At 32.8% G+C, this 17,030-nt stretch overlaps 2 protein-coding genes across 2 annotated transcripts; one reads left to right on the forward strand and one right to left on the reverse strand.

The window, feature by feature from the left end:
* Positions 1-291: 291 nt before the first annotated feature.
* Positions 292-15,454, reverse strand: LOC128175600 (uncharacterized). Its single transcript, XM_052841357.1, has 23 exons — positions 15,235-15,454; positions 14,056-14,144; positions 13,831-13,900; positions 13,399-13,483; positions 12,813-12,943; positions 12,109-12,244; positions 11,800-11,918; positions 11,106-11,230; positions 10,746-10,911; positions 10,090-10,274; positions 9,296-9,403; positions 8,703-8,825; positions 8,391-8,455; positions 7,761-7,907; positions 7,355-7,556; positions 6,549-6,595; positions 6,356-6,397; positions 5,854-6,040; positions 5,329-5,464; positions 4,679-4,785; positions 4,393-4,517; positions 3,756-3,872; positions 292-3,009 (listed from the first exon to the last, which is right to left on the reverse strand). The coding sequence occupies exons 1-23, from the start codon at positions 15,329-15,331 to the stop codon at positions 2,838-2,840; spliced, it is 2,781 nt and encodes a 926-aa protein (XP_052697317.1). The 5' UTR covers positions 15,332-15,454; the 3' UTR covers positions 292-2,837.
* Positions 15,455-15,605: 151 nt separating this feature from the next.
* Positions 15,606-16,729, forward strand: LOC128175602 (glutaredoxin-related protein 5, mitochondrial-like). Its single transcript, XM_052841362.1, has 2 exons — positions 15,606-15,903; positions 16,483-16,729. The coding sequence occupies exons 1-2, from the start codon at positions 15,636-15,638 to the stop codon at positions 16,653-16,655; spliced, it is 441 nt and encodes a 146-aa protein (XP_052697322.1). The 5' UTR covers positions 15,606-15,635; the 3' UTR covers positions 16,656-16,729.
* The last annotated feature ends 301 nt before the right edge of the window (positions 16,730-17,030 follow it).

Here is a 17,030-nt window from a genome sequence, read left to right on the forward strand (position 1 = left end):
CAAACGAAAACTTTATAACTTCACCAAAGCAGTTCATTTAAACTTCCCCAACTCTTTGTAAACATGTTTTTCTAATTAGATGATGATTTCTGGCAGTTTATTCTTTCGCTCTTACAGCTTATAATTTTAAATAAAGTATTTTAAGAGTCATGGATAATTTTTAAACTACTTGTAATAAGATGGTGCATAATGGATAAAAAACAAAACATTTTGTGCTGTAGATTTTTTTTTCTTTTTTTACCTGGGGAAAAAAAGTCTTAATTTAAGAAAAAACAAACAAACAACCAAATAAACAATTTCAAGATTCACTCTTTAAATTTATTCATAATATCTCACACAACACTTTGCCCAAAGAGCCCAAGCAATAACTGTGCATGTCTTTCCTGGGCAAAATTGATAAACATGCGACCCTTATGCATGGTTTGACTTGTCTACAATTGATTAGAGAGAGTCAAGAACACTTTCAGAGATACCCAGTGTTTGATACAAGAACTGTTGAAATATTGTTGTAAAACCCACACAATAGTTGAATACAATAGTGTTCATTACATGAAAGTATAGAATGATACATGCAAACACTGTACATTTTGGTAATACATTTATACTATATATACTGGTAATAAATGGAAAACTGCACACTAGTATAGAAACATACATGTATGTAGAAATGTGCAACTCATTCTAGCCATTCTGATATTTAAAAATGTAGGCTAGAGTCATCACAGACTTAGAATTTCTTTTTCTTTTTTTCAAAAGAAAAAAAAAACAAGTGTTGCATCACTGAGTATTGCTATTTTCTTATCATTCATAAATCATAATTAAATGTCATATACACGTATCACGTATCATTTTCCTGTCAACTATTGTCTAATGTGACCAGTCCATTGTTTAAATTTCACACTTACAATAATCAAACATAAATGTAGATTTACATGCACAAATTTATATCTTTTGTTTTGTAAAAGTCGGTATCATATATATACATGTGATATAAACATTACATAACCGTGTGTATGTCAACATGCGATTATCAATTAACATTCTCCATCTTCATGTAAGATTATAAAGAAGAAATTATTAAGAATATAGGTAAAATGTAACCATGTTAACTATTTTATAGGTAAAAGTTAATAAGCTAGTTCCACTAAGTTTCCCCATTTGCTAAATCCATGAATACAAACAATTACAATGAATAAATCATTAAACCTTATTTGCATGAATATACAAAGTACAGTCTTGTGCACTGTTAATCCCACCAGATCTCAATATTGCTGCAATACTAATGACTGGATATAAATGTAATATGCTCACATGAAAATGATTATATTACATCAGCTTATATTCATACTGTATGTATAAACAACAAGACTTTAATGAATGTACATGAACATGGGTGTAATATTTGAAATAATATTTGAAATACAATTAAATATATACATAACAACTAAAGTGATAAATGATAAAAATAGATAAAAAGTCTCTCAAAACTGAAGCTACATGCAGTTACTTTAAAATCAAACACAAATCAAGAACTAAATACTCTCCAAGCAAATCTTTTTTAAATTTTCTTCAAGAGGAAAAATAAATTTTATCAATAGTATAACTTGATAGCAATTAAGGTGGAAAAACACAACTGGAAAAAGTCACTTTAATTTACAGTAAAATATTTGATTATGAATGATATAATGATGAATAAACTGTACATATTAAGTCAATATGCAAAAACTTTGCAGTTTGGGAATAAAAAATGAATATCTAAAATTTTTTCAATTCAGTGAGTATCCGTAGCAACAAATGCCCTTGTGGGATTCGAACTTGGGACACTTTATCCACTCGGATACTGATTTAGTTACATGTTGGTGTCAATAAAATCGTTTTGATAAAATGTAACATGAATTGTTGTTTCGATCTCAGGTCAGCCATTTTGTTATGATGTGTTATTCCACCTTAATACATGTATATGTCTATATAACACAAATTTTACACAGAATGCAAATTTTACATTGAAGCACTCAAAAAAACAAAATCAAAAATCAAAATTCTGGTAACAATGGTATTGAACGTATACATGTAAATAAATGTTCATACGATGTCAAAGCACAAACATTGATCTATACATGCATATAGCACTTTAGTTTTCATATACAATGTATCACATTGAAATACTGTAATCCAACTTTTATTAATGTGCAATAAATTTTCATGAGAGCTTAAATTCATCATCATGAGTATTACTCCTCCAAGCCTTTGGTTTTTAATTTCCAGATAATCTACACCTTCATTGCAAAACTTAATCACTTCAAACCAGTTTTTCTACTGTAAATCGCGAAAAAGGTGGTTTAAAGATCATATTTATTGCAGATACCAGAACAGGATCTATACATCTAAAAACTATATCACTCTCAAACAAAGAAATATGCACTGTATGTTACACAAGCACAACTCTACTAAGTATAATCTTAACACATACATTTAAACTGCTTCATACTGAGTATGATGTTAAATCCTTACACACTAGTTTACACACTTTGTATGTATAATTATAAATACACATCCCTCGCATATAAATGAGAATGCAAAACACATCTACATTACATCAGCAGTATTTCAAACATAACAAATGCATCATAATTCATCACAGAGGCTAAAAATCTTGTTTTTGGTTGAAGAAAATTACATGCACTTTAAACAGTAAACGATAAAGATGCACAATACTGGAGTATACAGGAAGTGGTGAATAATTATGGATCTCGAACCAAACAAAAAAAATATTTTGTTCAGACAATAAAAATCAAAGGGTTGAACAAACTTAAACAATTAACAATACACAAAAATAATTAAACGTTTTGAATGCTGGAGTGCTCCCTATTCATCAGTTCAGCCGTGTCTTGATTAGGTAAGAGGCTCCTGAGCAGATTCTGAAACGTGCCTAGAGATTCTTGAAGTCCAATGGATGACATGTAACGAGTGTTCCAAGCTGCCTTGTATGGTTCCATGAATTCTAAGATTCTGTAAATGAAAAGATTTTCAAATTCTGAGCAAAAGTAAAATCAACACCAATATGCAACCAGGTCTGGTTCATATCAACCAAACTTGGGTCAAATTCTGTGATTCAAATAATAGAGTAAAGCAAGTATTATACTAGTGTGAGAAACATCTGGGAGATTTGTGAGCAAGCCCTACTCGCTGATATTTATTTTCACAAACAAGTGTTTATCTCAGTAGTGAACGAAATAACTGAAATGACAACTTTCTCATAACAGTTACCGTACATAGTAATTTAATCTCGCTGCTTATTTCACAACTGGCCATTCTTGAACAAAAAGTGTAACCTATATAATAATGGTTAACAGTATAAAGAGACATTTCATTAGTTTTTTTATCATTATTAGAATTTACACAAAGGTTAAAGCTCCTCTCATTACAAATTCTATCCATAAAGGGAGAAAAAAAATTAACCTACAATAAAAAATTTAACCTAGAATATGGTTATTGAACTTGTAATATGTACATGCAAAACAATCCAGAAATAAATTTAAAGGTTTTCAAAATATATATTCTGTTAAATTGTGTAGAGACGGTAACAGTAAACGGCGAATGATCCAAGTGTATCTTTCCCTCATTATGCGAAACCATCTGATTGGCTATTTAAATTAGTTTGATTGACTGATCAGAACCATGAATAACAAATGCACATATTTTAGAGTTCATTTAGAAAACAGAGTTGGACTGACATCATAAAGCAGTCCACTGACCTGTTTGCTATGTCGGTTTTGACTGTGGCGGATAGGTTGTTGATGCCTAGATTAATTGCTGCATACCCGGCTGTTCCACTGGGGTTCTTCCCAGTGATAAGGAGTGAGCGACAGATCCTGTAAAGATATCCAAATATATCAGATATCAGAATGTTGTTCAAAATTGAGACACCAATGGAGAAATCAGTCACATGATATGGAAATTAAAATTGATGATGTATAAAGTACATTGCTTTTGACACTCGGGACTGTCCCCCACTTCCCCTCCCCAGTGACAGAATGTAATGCAATATATTATATTAAATTTGTTACAGTATGTTAACATAGTTATCACTAACATCTAAATAGATATCACAATATCAGAATGTAACCTCTATTATAGATGCATGTATCATAAAATATTAATATCTATATGTAAAAAGATACCAGAATCAAATATCAATATAGATATCAGAATCATATATATACATACTACAAACAATATCAATTTTCTCACAAAAATACATGTACCAATAACCAGCAGGCCATCTCCTTCATTTAAACAAACAACATTTTATTTCTGATGGCAAGTTGTGGAATCTTTATCTTAAGAGCAACATGAGCTATGAGGAGTTACTAAATTTTTTTCATAACTCACCTAGTGGCCAACAGCATTAATTCACAAGCCAGATTCAATTCGGATTTTATTTCTTCCCCATCTTGACACCTGAGGTCTGTATTTGCTAGCTCCTGCTGACACTTTTTAACATGACGGACAGTGCGCTTGAAAGTGGAATAGAGTAAGAGTCGGTATCAAAACGTATATAATGCAAATTGATTAATACTGTATAATGCTACAAGGGAGCTAACTCTAAAGAAATCTTTGTCATCGAAGATAAACATAATACAACATACTGTTTTAAACGTCTCAATGATAAAGATACCTGTACAGCTTCTATGGACAGGTGTTCTATAGACACAGTGTCAGGTGCTATGAGGAACTTGAATAGAGTGGAGCCTAAGGCATCAGGAAGTCTTTGTATATCTCCAGCTAAAAACAAATATTGAATTAATATATCAAAATATCAAATCTCTGACAGCAAAACAGAACTGTAATTTTCTTATTTTATATGAGTACTTAATTCCTCTGTTTTGCATCAAATTGTGAGAATATAAAATCCAGAGCACCAATTTTTTGTTATAAATTTATATAGCTCAAAACTATTTGAAAAATAAAAGCGAAATTTTAAAATCCATGAGGACTGCTTCTCGCGATTTTACGTGGATCTTTTAAAATTCCTTATCTACAGTACCAGATTCAACTTTTATACTGCCAAATATTTAAGATTTTATCCCTATTCACTAAACACAATTTTTTTTAAGGATTTTAGTCCTGAAATCAAATGTTCATTGAAGTATAATTGTGTGACAACAAATTTTAATTGAAAGCACCACTGTCCTTGAATTGGTGTATGCCCCCGAAACTGTAAATTTTGCTAAAACCACAGATATTAATGAAACCACAATATTCAGGAAAGTTAATTCATAATAGGTGAATGGAGAGCCTACAACAGCCTTTCTACAACAGACTTACCTGCCTGTGCCCTGGAGCACCTGATGAGATAAGTCTCGGCTCTCCCCAGCTCCACTACAGCCTGCCCCGCGATGGATTTCTTGTCGTAAAATACATGGCGATTCATCAGTTCTCCAAGAGTCGCAAAAAGAAAGTCCTGAAATGAAACAAAGTCAGTCATCAATCTAGCACCAGAATCTGAAATAGATCTTTGTAACTCATGTGAAATAACAATCACTAAATACATCACAAGTAATAACAATCAATACAGTGGATTCTTTACTGACTAAAATAAATCAATCAGTAAAGTGTATTTGTTTACCACTGACTAAAATAACACCAGAGACAGCGATAAAACTATGGTCCCCCTGAGGTGTGTTCAGCAAATCGAGTGCTTGTGATCGCACGCCAAAATCCCCTATACATGTACCTGCAGCACTCGCTCTGCTGAACACGCCTCTGGTTTCATCTCTAGGGAACTATTAACACCAAAGCATTGTATTCATTCATCCTTAACTGAAATAATTTGTCAAAGGTTTGCCATACCTGGTGACAATTGGAATTCCATGATAAACCCAGATTTAACATGTACGCTGGCCAGGAGAACACATGACTATTAAGGTGTGCTTTTCCCGACCAATCACAGGCCACTATTCCAGTGCAGCCATGAGTGACTCCACACTTCACAGCATTGTAAATATTCTTAATGGCCGCCTCAGGACATCCTGCAATACTAAAATGGGAAAGACATTCTTTAAAACAGTGACAAAACCAAGAAGAAAAGAATTTCTATTCTATAGTTTTGCATGTAAATAGACCCCTTCACAATAACTGTGGTAATGCTATTTTGCAGGGCAAATTGATATACTTTGCCAAAAAATTATTAGACTGATAATTAAATGCGTAAAAAAAATTAATGTTACATCATATTTCACCAAACTATGAAATTTTGTCCTGCAAAAAAGAAGGGGTCTATCACAAAATGATTTCAGTTAGTATAAAAATAAATATGACGATGTAGTGTTTAAGATGAAATGGTCAGATGTACCTGTTCCATGCAGAAGTTCCTGGACAAAGGAAGAAACCCACTCTGAAAAATAAAATTACGAATATTTTAATCAAATACAATCCAGGCATTCTTTTTACATGTACATTATACATTGGAAGTTCAATGTCATAGATAATCAAGCTATCAGTACATGGTTTTAAATAGTACATGTATTTGATATAAAAAGCCATACCCTTTCTCTGATAAAGGTGTGCAGAATCTTCTGAATTCATAATCCGCCTGTAAAATGAGACATTCACATAAAGTCATAGATGCACATGTAAAAAAATAAAATAATAAAGCGCAACATAAAAGAAAAGAAAACTGAAATTTGGAAAGTAAAACTGTTTTCATTTTATATCAACTTAGAGAATAATTACAATTTCTAATAGAAATGAGAATGAGAAAATTCTTCTTAAAATAAAGGTACAAAAAAAGTTTTAAAATAAATTACAAATACTGGGCACATACATGTATACATGTGCATGTACTGTGCATATACAGATAATGGTTCATACAAGACTTCTTTGTCCCAGTGATAAAAGAAACTGTTTGAGAACAATACTAATGGAAATTGAATTGTGCAGTAACTTAGATTTTAACACCTTTCAATGCATCAGTCCTCTGATAATGTCTGAGGTTTATCGCATACGATGTTTGTACTGAAAAACACCATACCTCGTTGCCTCAATATATATAAAAATGTTTTAATAGACTCTGTACATTTAACGTAAACCACAGGGGCCAAGCCCGTTTTAACATTAATTTCAATTATGGTTACATTGAAAGTACCGGTAATGTTAAAATGGGCTTGGCCCCTGTGACGTAAACCCTTTAGAAACTAATTTAATCAAAATCAAAGTACAGGCAGTTTTCAAATACAAAATTTTACAGTTACTCCATACCAAAATAACAGAACAAAAAATTAAATGAACTTACAACCCCTAGATTGCTAGAAAAAGAGTAATAAACCGGTCTGTGTTTGAACTGTACATGTACCTCTATTCCATATTCACTGATAAGAACATTAGGAGGAATGCCAAACAGGAGTTTTGTATCCATTCCATGCAGAGGGTAGCCACAGATCTGGATGGTTTTGTCTCCACTGAGTGGTAACAGTTTGATGGCGTCACTGGTATCCAGGCTACCATCATCTGTATCCAGCACAAAGCTACTGAGTCTCGGACCAAGACTAACAAATCTATACAAAAGAAAAAAATTATAGAAATATATCTTTAAGAACATTTACAGTTCAATTATATATTTAAATTCTGGAGCAAATAATTATTGACCGCTGGAAATTTTCCATCCATCTAAATGATGAATTGGTATCTTCCATCTTTAAATCAAGTTTCTCAATACATATACCAAAAGAAGTTTGAAATTCAATTTTTTATGATCTTACTGAGCATTTTGGAAATTTGCTATAAAATCCTGTAGGGTTGAGTAAAGGTCATCCAAATCTTCAAACTGGATCTGTGGCGACACATCAAGGACTGGTACCACCTGAATCCCTCTCTCATTGCAGTAATCATCTAGCTCACAGATACAACTACCAAAAAAAAATACAATAAATAAAATATATATATCGTACATAGATGTTCCTCATCTGAATGAATAAGCATATTTACAAACTTTAATCTTGTTCCTTTTTGTACTCTGCTTTTAAATCCATCTTTAATCAATAGTGCTAGTAATGCATGGGAGAGTTCAGCTACATTTATTTTAAAATTAACTCATATTTATCAAATCCATTCAGAATAAAAAAAAGAAGATACATTTTCAATGCTGAATAGCTAAAATGTAGAATCATTTGATTGGTGGGGTTTAATCTTATGGAAAATCTCAAATTATGCAGATAAATGAGAAACACAAAGTTAGAGATAGGCAAACTTCTTCATGCAACAAACAGAATCATATTAAAAGTGATAAGAAAATGTTAATTTTGATTCTCAGTGAAATCTGAAGATACCTGTACATCGCCATGTACATTGTACATGTTTCTTGATGTTTGTTTATCATTCAAAATACTAACTTTTTGGAATACGGAGCTTGCCATTCTGGTTCGTCTTTCTTGGAAAATCTACAGTACATCTGAATCTGCAGAATATAAATCATAATTACATGTATAAACTAACAATTATGTTCATAAAATGAATATTTGTTTTATTAAACAGTCTCTTTGCATGGAAAATTTAAAAATATGACTTCAGAGTGTTGCTCAACAGTGAATTTAACAAAAAATGAACAATATTTCTGCTCTGTTTTAATTTATACAAGACATAATCATGCTCTGAGACACAGTGGGGAAAAAAGAGGAAAAAAAGAATATTCATTTCAATCATACCATATTAATCTTGTTCAAGGATAATGTTTCAATCGTCCTCTTCAATGAATTTTTCATGAGTAGCCTCCCTTGAGATATATCCAGGAGGATTCCTCTATAGTGAATGTCTGGCCAATCATCTATCTAAAAAAGAAACAGTATATTTATAAATGTTTAACTTCATGCTGTAACAGAATTTTTTCCTTATGTAGCTACATGTACATCTTACACACAAACTCATATCCAAACAAATATTGACAACCCACAAAATCATATTCAAGCAATTTGATGTAACGGAATAATCTTTGAAATATCTGCAAAATTTGGCCCTAAAAAATTACAACATTTCTTAAGTTGGTTAAATCTTGTTATTTTGAACAATGTGTTGATGTCAAAAAGATAAAAACTTTGAGATTTCCGAGGATTTGTGGCATTGAAGTTAAATACATAAAGAAACAATGCAGATTTTGACTTCCAGGACATTTTGATATATCCATGGCATTTGAGATATCAATGATCATGATATCAAAGTTCAATGGTAGTTAATTCTGTTCCCATTCAGGCCATGTGACAATAATTTACATGTGTCATTGTAATGCGGCTTTTATACTTACTAGTAGTGGGGGGACATGGATTTCCTCGTCTTTATACAGGGAAAATAGCTGAAAGACTGTCGCAATTGCATAGTGCAGGCTTGCTATATCACTACACACTATCTTCAACTGAATTTAAAAAAAAAATATACAGACAATGTACATGTAATAAGAAAGTATTTCTTGATATCTAAAAATACATGAACTTGTATGATGATTCTGGATCAACATCTGCCATTCAAACATATTTTTTTTACACCTTAATCTATCCAGAGATACTACATGCAAGTAAATATCCTAAAGTTTACAAAAATTTAAAATGTGAGCTATCAGCGTATATGATAACAGCGTATCAGCGTATATGATAACAGTAATTGTTATAAAACTGGATAAAGTGCATGCAAAAAAGACAGTGTTCTACATTGTACTTCCTTAACAAACAAAACAAAAATTATCTTTAAGGATCCTCAACACCCTTTGACTTCTACTTTTTATGAAAGTACATCACAACATGGCGATTTTAGCGCATTGTGAAACAGTTTATACCACCATTATTTGGTGTCTATCTCTATGGCGCAGTGGGTGTTCCTTAAGTCTACCAACTCGCAGGCCCCGAGTTCGAATACTGCAGGGGTTTTTATTTTCATGAACAGCGGTAAAATTTAAAAAAAGTGAGATCCATATCTTTAAGCAATTTAGAAGAATGGGCTTGTAGGCAGAACTTTCCCAAGGTGTTTGGAGGACCCTTAAAAAAGAAAATTTCTATAATAACTTTAAAACAGCAATCAAACCAGAAAATCAAGTCTGGCCCTAACCTGATTGGATGAGATTGTGAGTTTGTAGATGGCACAGCCGGGACACACACGGCTGTTGACACAACACAGAACGTGGGGGACAGAGGAGTTGGAGAGCTGGGTGTGTACACTGACGGCCATGGTCAGACCCAGCATCTCAAAGGTGGGCTTACGAGTCTGCCAGATCTTCTGCACCTCTTTGGAACCTGTCAAATGAGTTCATAAGTTTTTGGGTGTATGAATGTTATCATATCATGGTTGAATGTAAATCATGTTCTACGAGATCTATTGTTGAAAAAAATTTAAATGCCTTTTTTGATATTATGGTTTTAGATATTTACAAAAAAGTTAATTATATCTTATTCACCCCTCCCCCACTCTCCTCCAAAAAAACCCCAAACTTTTATACCTTTTATACTCTTTATAGCCAAAGTTAGATGTGAAGTGTTAGAAGTGATGTTAATCCCCTTTGCTTTAAATACTGTGGTTTCATCAATATTTGTGGGCATAGATTTTTGTGAATTTAATGAGGTTTAAGTTTCTAGGATATGTACATTTCTAGCCAATGATTCTATCAACACAATGTGTTATCAAAAATTGCAATTGCAATGAACCAGCTCAACAACGAAATAAATAAATACTGATGAAACCACGGTAATTTTCCCTTGTTCTTATACTTTCATTGGGACCCGTTGAGATGTACACAGGAAGTTGACTGCCCAGGGTGAATGGTTTGCCGTCCCTCTGTATAATGCTCTGGGGCTGGGGCCACAACAGTCCCAGCTTCTCCTCCGTTATCACAGGTTTGGGGGGTTGTAGCGAGGAATCCAAGGAAATTTTTTTCTAAACAGACACATAATAAATTAATAAGCTGGTTACTCAGATTTCATTTAAGAATATCATACAAAAATCTTTTTGTCTTTTTGATGATTATGCAAAATTTAGCAAAAAAGTCAGCAGTTAATACATTTATATGGTAATGTTCGAACACTAAAGAACATTAGAATAGATCTTTCCTACTGGTACATGGTACGTACATTAAATGTGGGAGTTTTGAGCTGCGGTGTTGGTGAAATTGGTCCATTTATGTCTCCATTTGGCATTGGGGAATGGAGGGATGATTCAGATGAACTGTCTGACTTGATTGTCAATTTCTGAAGCCCTACAATAGCGAAGTACCCACACTCTATGAATATTAAGTAAATATTTGACAAGTATCTAAAAATAATAGTGGCCATACTAGGTGAACTTAGTTAGTAATCATTCAATCATATTTCACTGTACCAAAGAATTATATGACTAGAACAAGATATCTTATTAAAATGAAAACTACAATGATATGAGATATTTAATCTAATTAAACTATCCTATTTATTTGTACATGCATTTACTAACAGCTATTTTCTATGATACATAAGTGTAGAATTACAAAGTTAACACACTCTTTAAGATTTGCTTTCACCAACTTGACAGTTATACTGCTAATAGAGCAGTATAACCGTGAAAGAAAACAAGCTTAGTTTAATATCAAAATTTAAATCTTCGGTTTAATATCAAAATTTAAATCTTCGATCTAATTCACCCACCTGCTGACCAATCTGACTGAACTCCTGTTGCAATGTCAGAGGACTCAAAACTAGTTTTGCCAGCCAAAATGGCTGAAGTTCCTGCTATATTTTCTGACTTACAATTTACAACCCATATCTTCCATAATCTGCTGACTTGACCCACCTGACTGAGTTCCTGCTGTGTGGTCAGTCTCATGGTGAGGTTTGGGAGGATTTGTCAGCACCTTTAGAACCTGAGGTTTCCCAGCTGCTAAATCGATGGCTGTCTTGCCTTCCTCTTTTCTGCAAGGAAAAGAGAGAAACAAATTACAATGACTTCTAATGGAAACTGGGTGTATTCTTACCAAACTCACATGTAATTCTTTATTGCACAACAGACTTCATTAAAGTTGCTCTTGTAAGTATTTAAGAGTAGCTGAATAAATTTTACCTCATAATAACAAGAACTGTTACGTAGAAAAAGATAACTAACCCACAAGTGACCTTAGCCATGGGGTCAGAGTTATGCATCAGTAATTCTGTCACGGCCTGAACATCTCCTCTCTTCACCGCATCATGAAGTGGGGTACAGCCACTTGCATTTACAGCTCGTACATTTGCACCTCTTGCTAAAAAATATAAATCAAGCAATGTCATTATTTTTTACTAAAATTCAAATGCTACTTCGCTGTATAAAATTTTCAATGTTGTTTCGGCTGTGTGTATATTGAATTTACAGATATCTGAACATAAAATCAACTTTTACCTACATAATTTAACCATGTTTAAATTGTAACTGAATCTAGATCTGTCCTGATGGGGCTTAACCCATTTATAACTATCAAATACAACCTAAGAATACACTTAAAAGCCCAAAACAAGTCCCCGATTTTATCCACTTGATACTGCCTATAAATGGTTTATTAATTACACTGTACATATTAACAGCTATTGTATACAGGGTTATTTTTGCCCAATCTAATTTTCGCTCATGTACACTTGCAAATAGTTTCGCCCAGGCACGGTTTAAAGAGAGGCATTATGAGACATTGGAATTCGTCCAGTCTTAAATTCACCCACTGACAACGAGGGTAAAATGGGCAAAATTCAAACAGGGGCAAATATTTCCCAGTATGTATACAGTATTGAAGCTAAATGTAAACAAGTGTTATATCACAGGTATAAAGTTTTACGTACTACAGAGGCACTGAATCACTGCCCTGTTTCCAAAAGATGCTGCCCAGTGGAGGGGGGTGTTCTGACTCTCCTCGCTGTCTATTAGGTTTACGTCTACCCCTGAGGCAAACAACTGACAGACTCTTCCTAACCTGCAATGGAAATTATGGTGATGCTTTCACTTTGATAAACAAATATGACCTGAATACACATAAACCATAAAAGTGATGCAAAAGTGATGCATCTGCATTACAGTAAAACACGATTAAAAGAGAGAGTCAGAGACCCGCAATTTTGTTTTGGGATAAATGAAATTCATTAAACATGATCAATGTTTAATAGATTCATCAGATAAAAGGAATGAAACTGACTTTGTCTTAAGCATGCATTTGCTTACCTTTATAGAGGAATAAAAAATAAGACGGGACATATACTAGTATTTAAATCCAGATATGTAACATAATGAATATATATAGACAGATGTACAAATGTATATTTATTACATCATTAAGAATACATACATGTACCAGTACATTACTTCAAAATTTTGTTTTATAGTATACAATCAATCAATCAATCTTCAGATACACAGAGTTGTGAGGCTTACTTTGACTGAGCGGTTGCTTGAAGAAGCTCCTCACTGAAAACCATTCGGACATTTTCATCAGTCACTAGGTCATAAGCAGTTTTACCTACAACAAGGTAAACCAAGTTAATTTCATCTCTTCCCCTTTGCTTGATCACATACAACAATGTTTACTTGAACAGAACTTTCACAGCTAAAATGTAATGTCATGTTTAACATCTTTGATTTTTATAACTCCGCAATCAACAAGTTTTTTAAAACTGATAACCAGAGGTTGCAGAAAATTTTAAATCTCAAAGGTTAATATCTGATTAATTATGTTTTGCTCACATTTGTCAGTATTTATATAAGCTATGAGATATTCTCTTCTCAATCGACCCTGGGCAGACAGACAATCAAATATCTTACAAATAGGGTTATATTGCCACTATAGTTAAATGTACCAACACATACCAGCTTCATTATGAATTCCAGGGTCAGCATTTGCAGATAACAATGTCCTAACCATATCCACATTTCCCATCTGTAAAAAGAAGATCATAAAATAGTAGTCCAAATGCTTTTTACTATTTCAGTTTTCAGAAACTGAAAAATAAAAAAGAAAGTTCAACACGGTAAGCCATGCAATAATCAGAATGGTGTCAAATATTGACTTCTAGGAAGAATTGAGAAACATACCTTTGCTGAAAGATGAAGTAGTGTACCTTCCTCGCAACATACTTCATTTAATATATCCCTCAGTAATGTTGGGCTGTATAAATCTTTGTCTGGAAGAACATGATAAAAAAGTTTAAAAAACAGGTAAATTAATACAACTGTCACCCCTTACATTGCCATGAACAATACATTCATTTAATTTTAAATAAAACATATATATATACAGTCATATCTGCTATTAATAAAAGCTGAACTTTCCCTCACTGATTTTAAAAAAAAAACCAAGATGGATTTACAATCGCTTATTTATGATGTTGGGTGTAGTGCAGCCAAACTGCATAGTCTACAATAATTATATAATGCAGATATTACATTGATGTGCACGCGAAGTAAAGCAGCACTCTATGTGTTAAGATAAAACTTATACCTTAGCAATTCTTTCCAAACACACCCTCATTTACTTTATGTTGATTGTGAATTCCTTTATTTCCTTTTTTCAAACATATTACTACAAAATGTAGTTCATTTAGAAGTCCATGCAATCTGAATGTCTCAATCGAAAAACAACCAACAGTAACTTTCTTGACCGATATATATATATATACCCCATAGGCAGTTGAGGAGCAATTGAAAATAATATGGAGACTAATAGTACTTCTATGAATTCCTGTCAGCTGTAATTGAAACTATAAGTGGATGTCGATTGGAGGCAGCAATTTTCATAATGGCGTTAATTCTGATGTTTTCCTGGCAAGTAAGATATTAAATTTTTAATAAAGCCAGAAAAATCATCAGATATTTCGGACTACCTACTGTTCACTTTGCCCTCTCCCTCCCTCCACAGTCTTTGAAGGAGCAGTAATACATTTCATAAATATTTGCAATTAAAACTTGAAAGTCTATGTTAATCTTGGAAATATGTTCCTCAGTGAACTAAACATATATTTCTAAGCAATTCATATTTTAATCATGCTAATAATTTGTCCAACATGTTTCAGTGTTTTCATTAAAACTTAACTTTGTGATAAAAATTGTTGTTCTAATTTATATATTAACCATTTTCTAAAAAATACAAGCCATAGATATATCTTTATTACAGTTTTTATTAATAGCATTTTAAAAACTGGCTATATATCAGGTACATTATATCTTGACACAACCTGACAACATCTGAGGAAATTCGAACACTGCCACATGTACCTTTCTCAACCGCCGATATTATTGACCGCAGAATATCTGTTCTTCCATTTGTTACTGCCGCTGTTAACTGTTCGACTATTTCTGCTTTAGAAGACATGCTTTAATTATGCAATACAATGTGTAGTTTCCGCAAACAATCACTCATTTTCTGTTTACCCCAATCACGGCACCGGAAGTTTACATCCTCTGCAGAAAATTATTCATGCGCGGATACCGTGCTTGTACATCTCACGAGTCAACATATTTTTTCTTTTGTTTAAAAGGTTAACTCTGCACAACACTATAAATTGTATATCATAAAGAAATTGGAACATTTTTATTTTTCAACTTTAACTAATTTTTACAGAACTATATTTTTAAAACTGTAAAAGCGGAAGTGTTCATAGGCTCTCCGTTGGAAAATGATGAATATATTGCGTAAAAGTATCCCAAACAGACAAAGTTTGTCAGCCTTTTCCAGGATCTTAGTTGCACGGTATTCTGAAAATACTGGCAGTAAAGAATACATTGATGGACTTGTAAAAGACAAGAAACTGGTGGTTTTTATGAAAGGAACACCTGCAGCTCCAAAATGCGGATTTAGCAACGCAGTTGTGCAGATTCTCGATTTTCATGGTGTAAAGCAATATGACTCTTTCAACGTTCTTGAAGACGAAGATCTTCGTCAAGGTTAGATTTGACATCTTTGATTCTATATGATTTGGGCCTACTTGTTGACAACTCGTCACCCTTTTTTGTGATTCAATCGCTGGTATCAGGGACGTATATACGTCTCTGCTGGTATCTGGGTATGTTACATGTACAAATCTAGATAGAATGTTCTATGGTTAAAATGACAGATGTCCTACGGACCCGGTTTAACTTACTGTGACCTGAGCGTAGCCTTGTCACGGCAAGATTATTCTTTCTATAGTACAAATCCTGCACCCTTAAAATTGTAATGATTATTTTGTTATTTTACCAACCAAAATGAGTGTAAATTTTCTACATTTTGGCTTATGCTGTCTACCTCATTTTCATTGTATGCATATACAGTTGAACTTCGATATCTCAAACAACTGTCAAACACTGATATCTCGAATACAATGCTGAATGGATATTCGAAGTGATTTGCAAGTACTAACCACTTTTACAAAAGTATTTTACCCTCGATATCTCGAATACTGTTATCTCGAAGTTTTTAAACAGTCTCATCTAGTTCAAGATAATGAAGTTTGACTGTACTATTATATTTTGTTTTTGTTTTAGGAATTAAAGAATACAGTAACTGGCCCACTATCCCACAAGTTTTCATAGACGGTGAATTCGTTGGAGGATGTGATCTTATGTTAGAAATGCACAAAAATGGCGAACTTGTGGATGAATTACAAAAAGTTGGAATAAAGTCCGCTTTATTAGACAAAAAGGATGAGGGATCATAACTCAATTATACAGTTTTATCATATTGTCTATGAGATTTTCTGATGCTATAAAAATTAAATTGTAACACAGAGATTTCAATGGTTATGATTTATTGACAAACTTTTAAGTTCACTCATGAAATGCAATAACACAATTGGAAAAAAAAATACATGTAGAATGTTAAAAACAAAGTGTATTATATGTTACTATATAATGCATTAATTTCGCAATCCTAGAGGGGGAAAGATGGGATAAGTTGTTTTGGTTTTCTTTTTAAATATAGGAGAAGAATTTTTTTTTTTTTTTTTGGGGGGGGTGTTCTTAATTATTGTGAGTATGAGCAGAAGGCAAGTATTGTTAATTTTTTTTAACACAAGTTTTGAATTAGTAGATTA

This window comes from Crassostrea angulata, chromosome 3 (assembly GCF_025612915.1).
Source record: "Crassostrea angulata isolate pt1a10 chromosome 3, ASM2561291v2, whole genome shotgun sequence".
Taxonomy (NCBI): domain Eukaryota; kingdom Metazoa; phylum Mollusca; class Bivalvia; order Ostreida; family Ostreidae; genus Magallana; species Magallana angulata.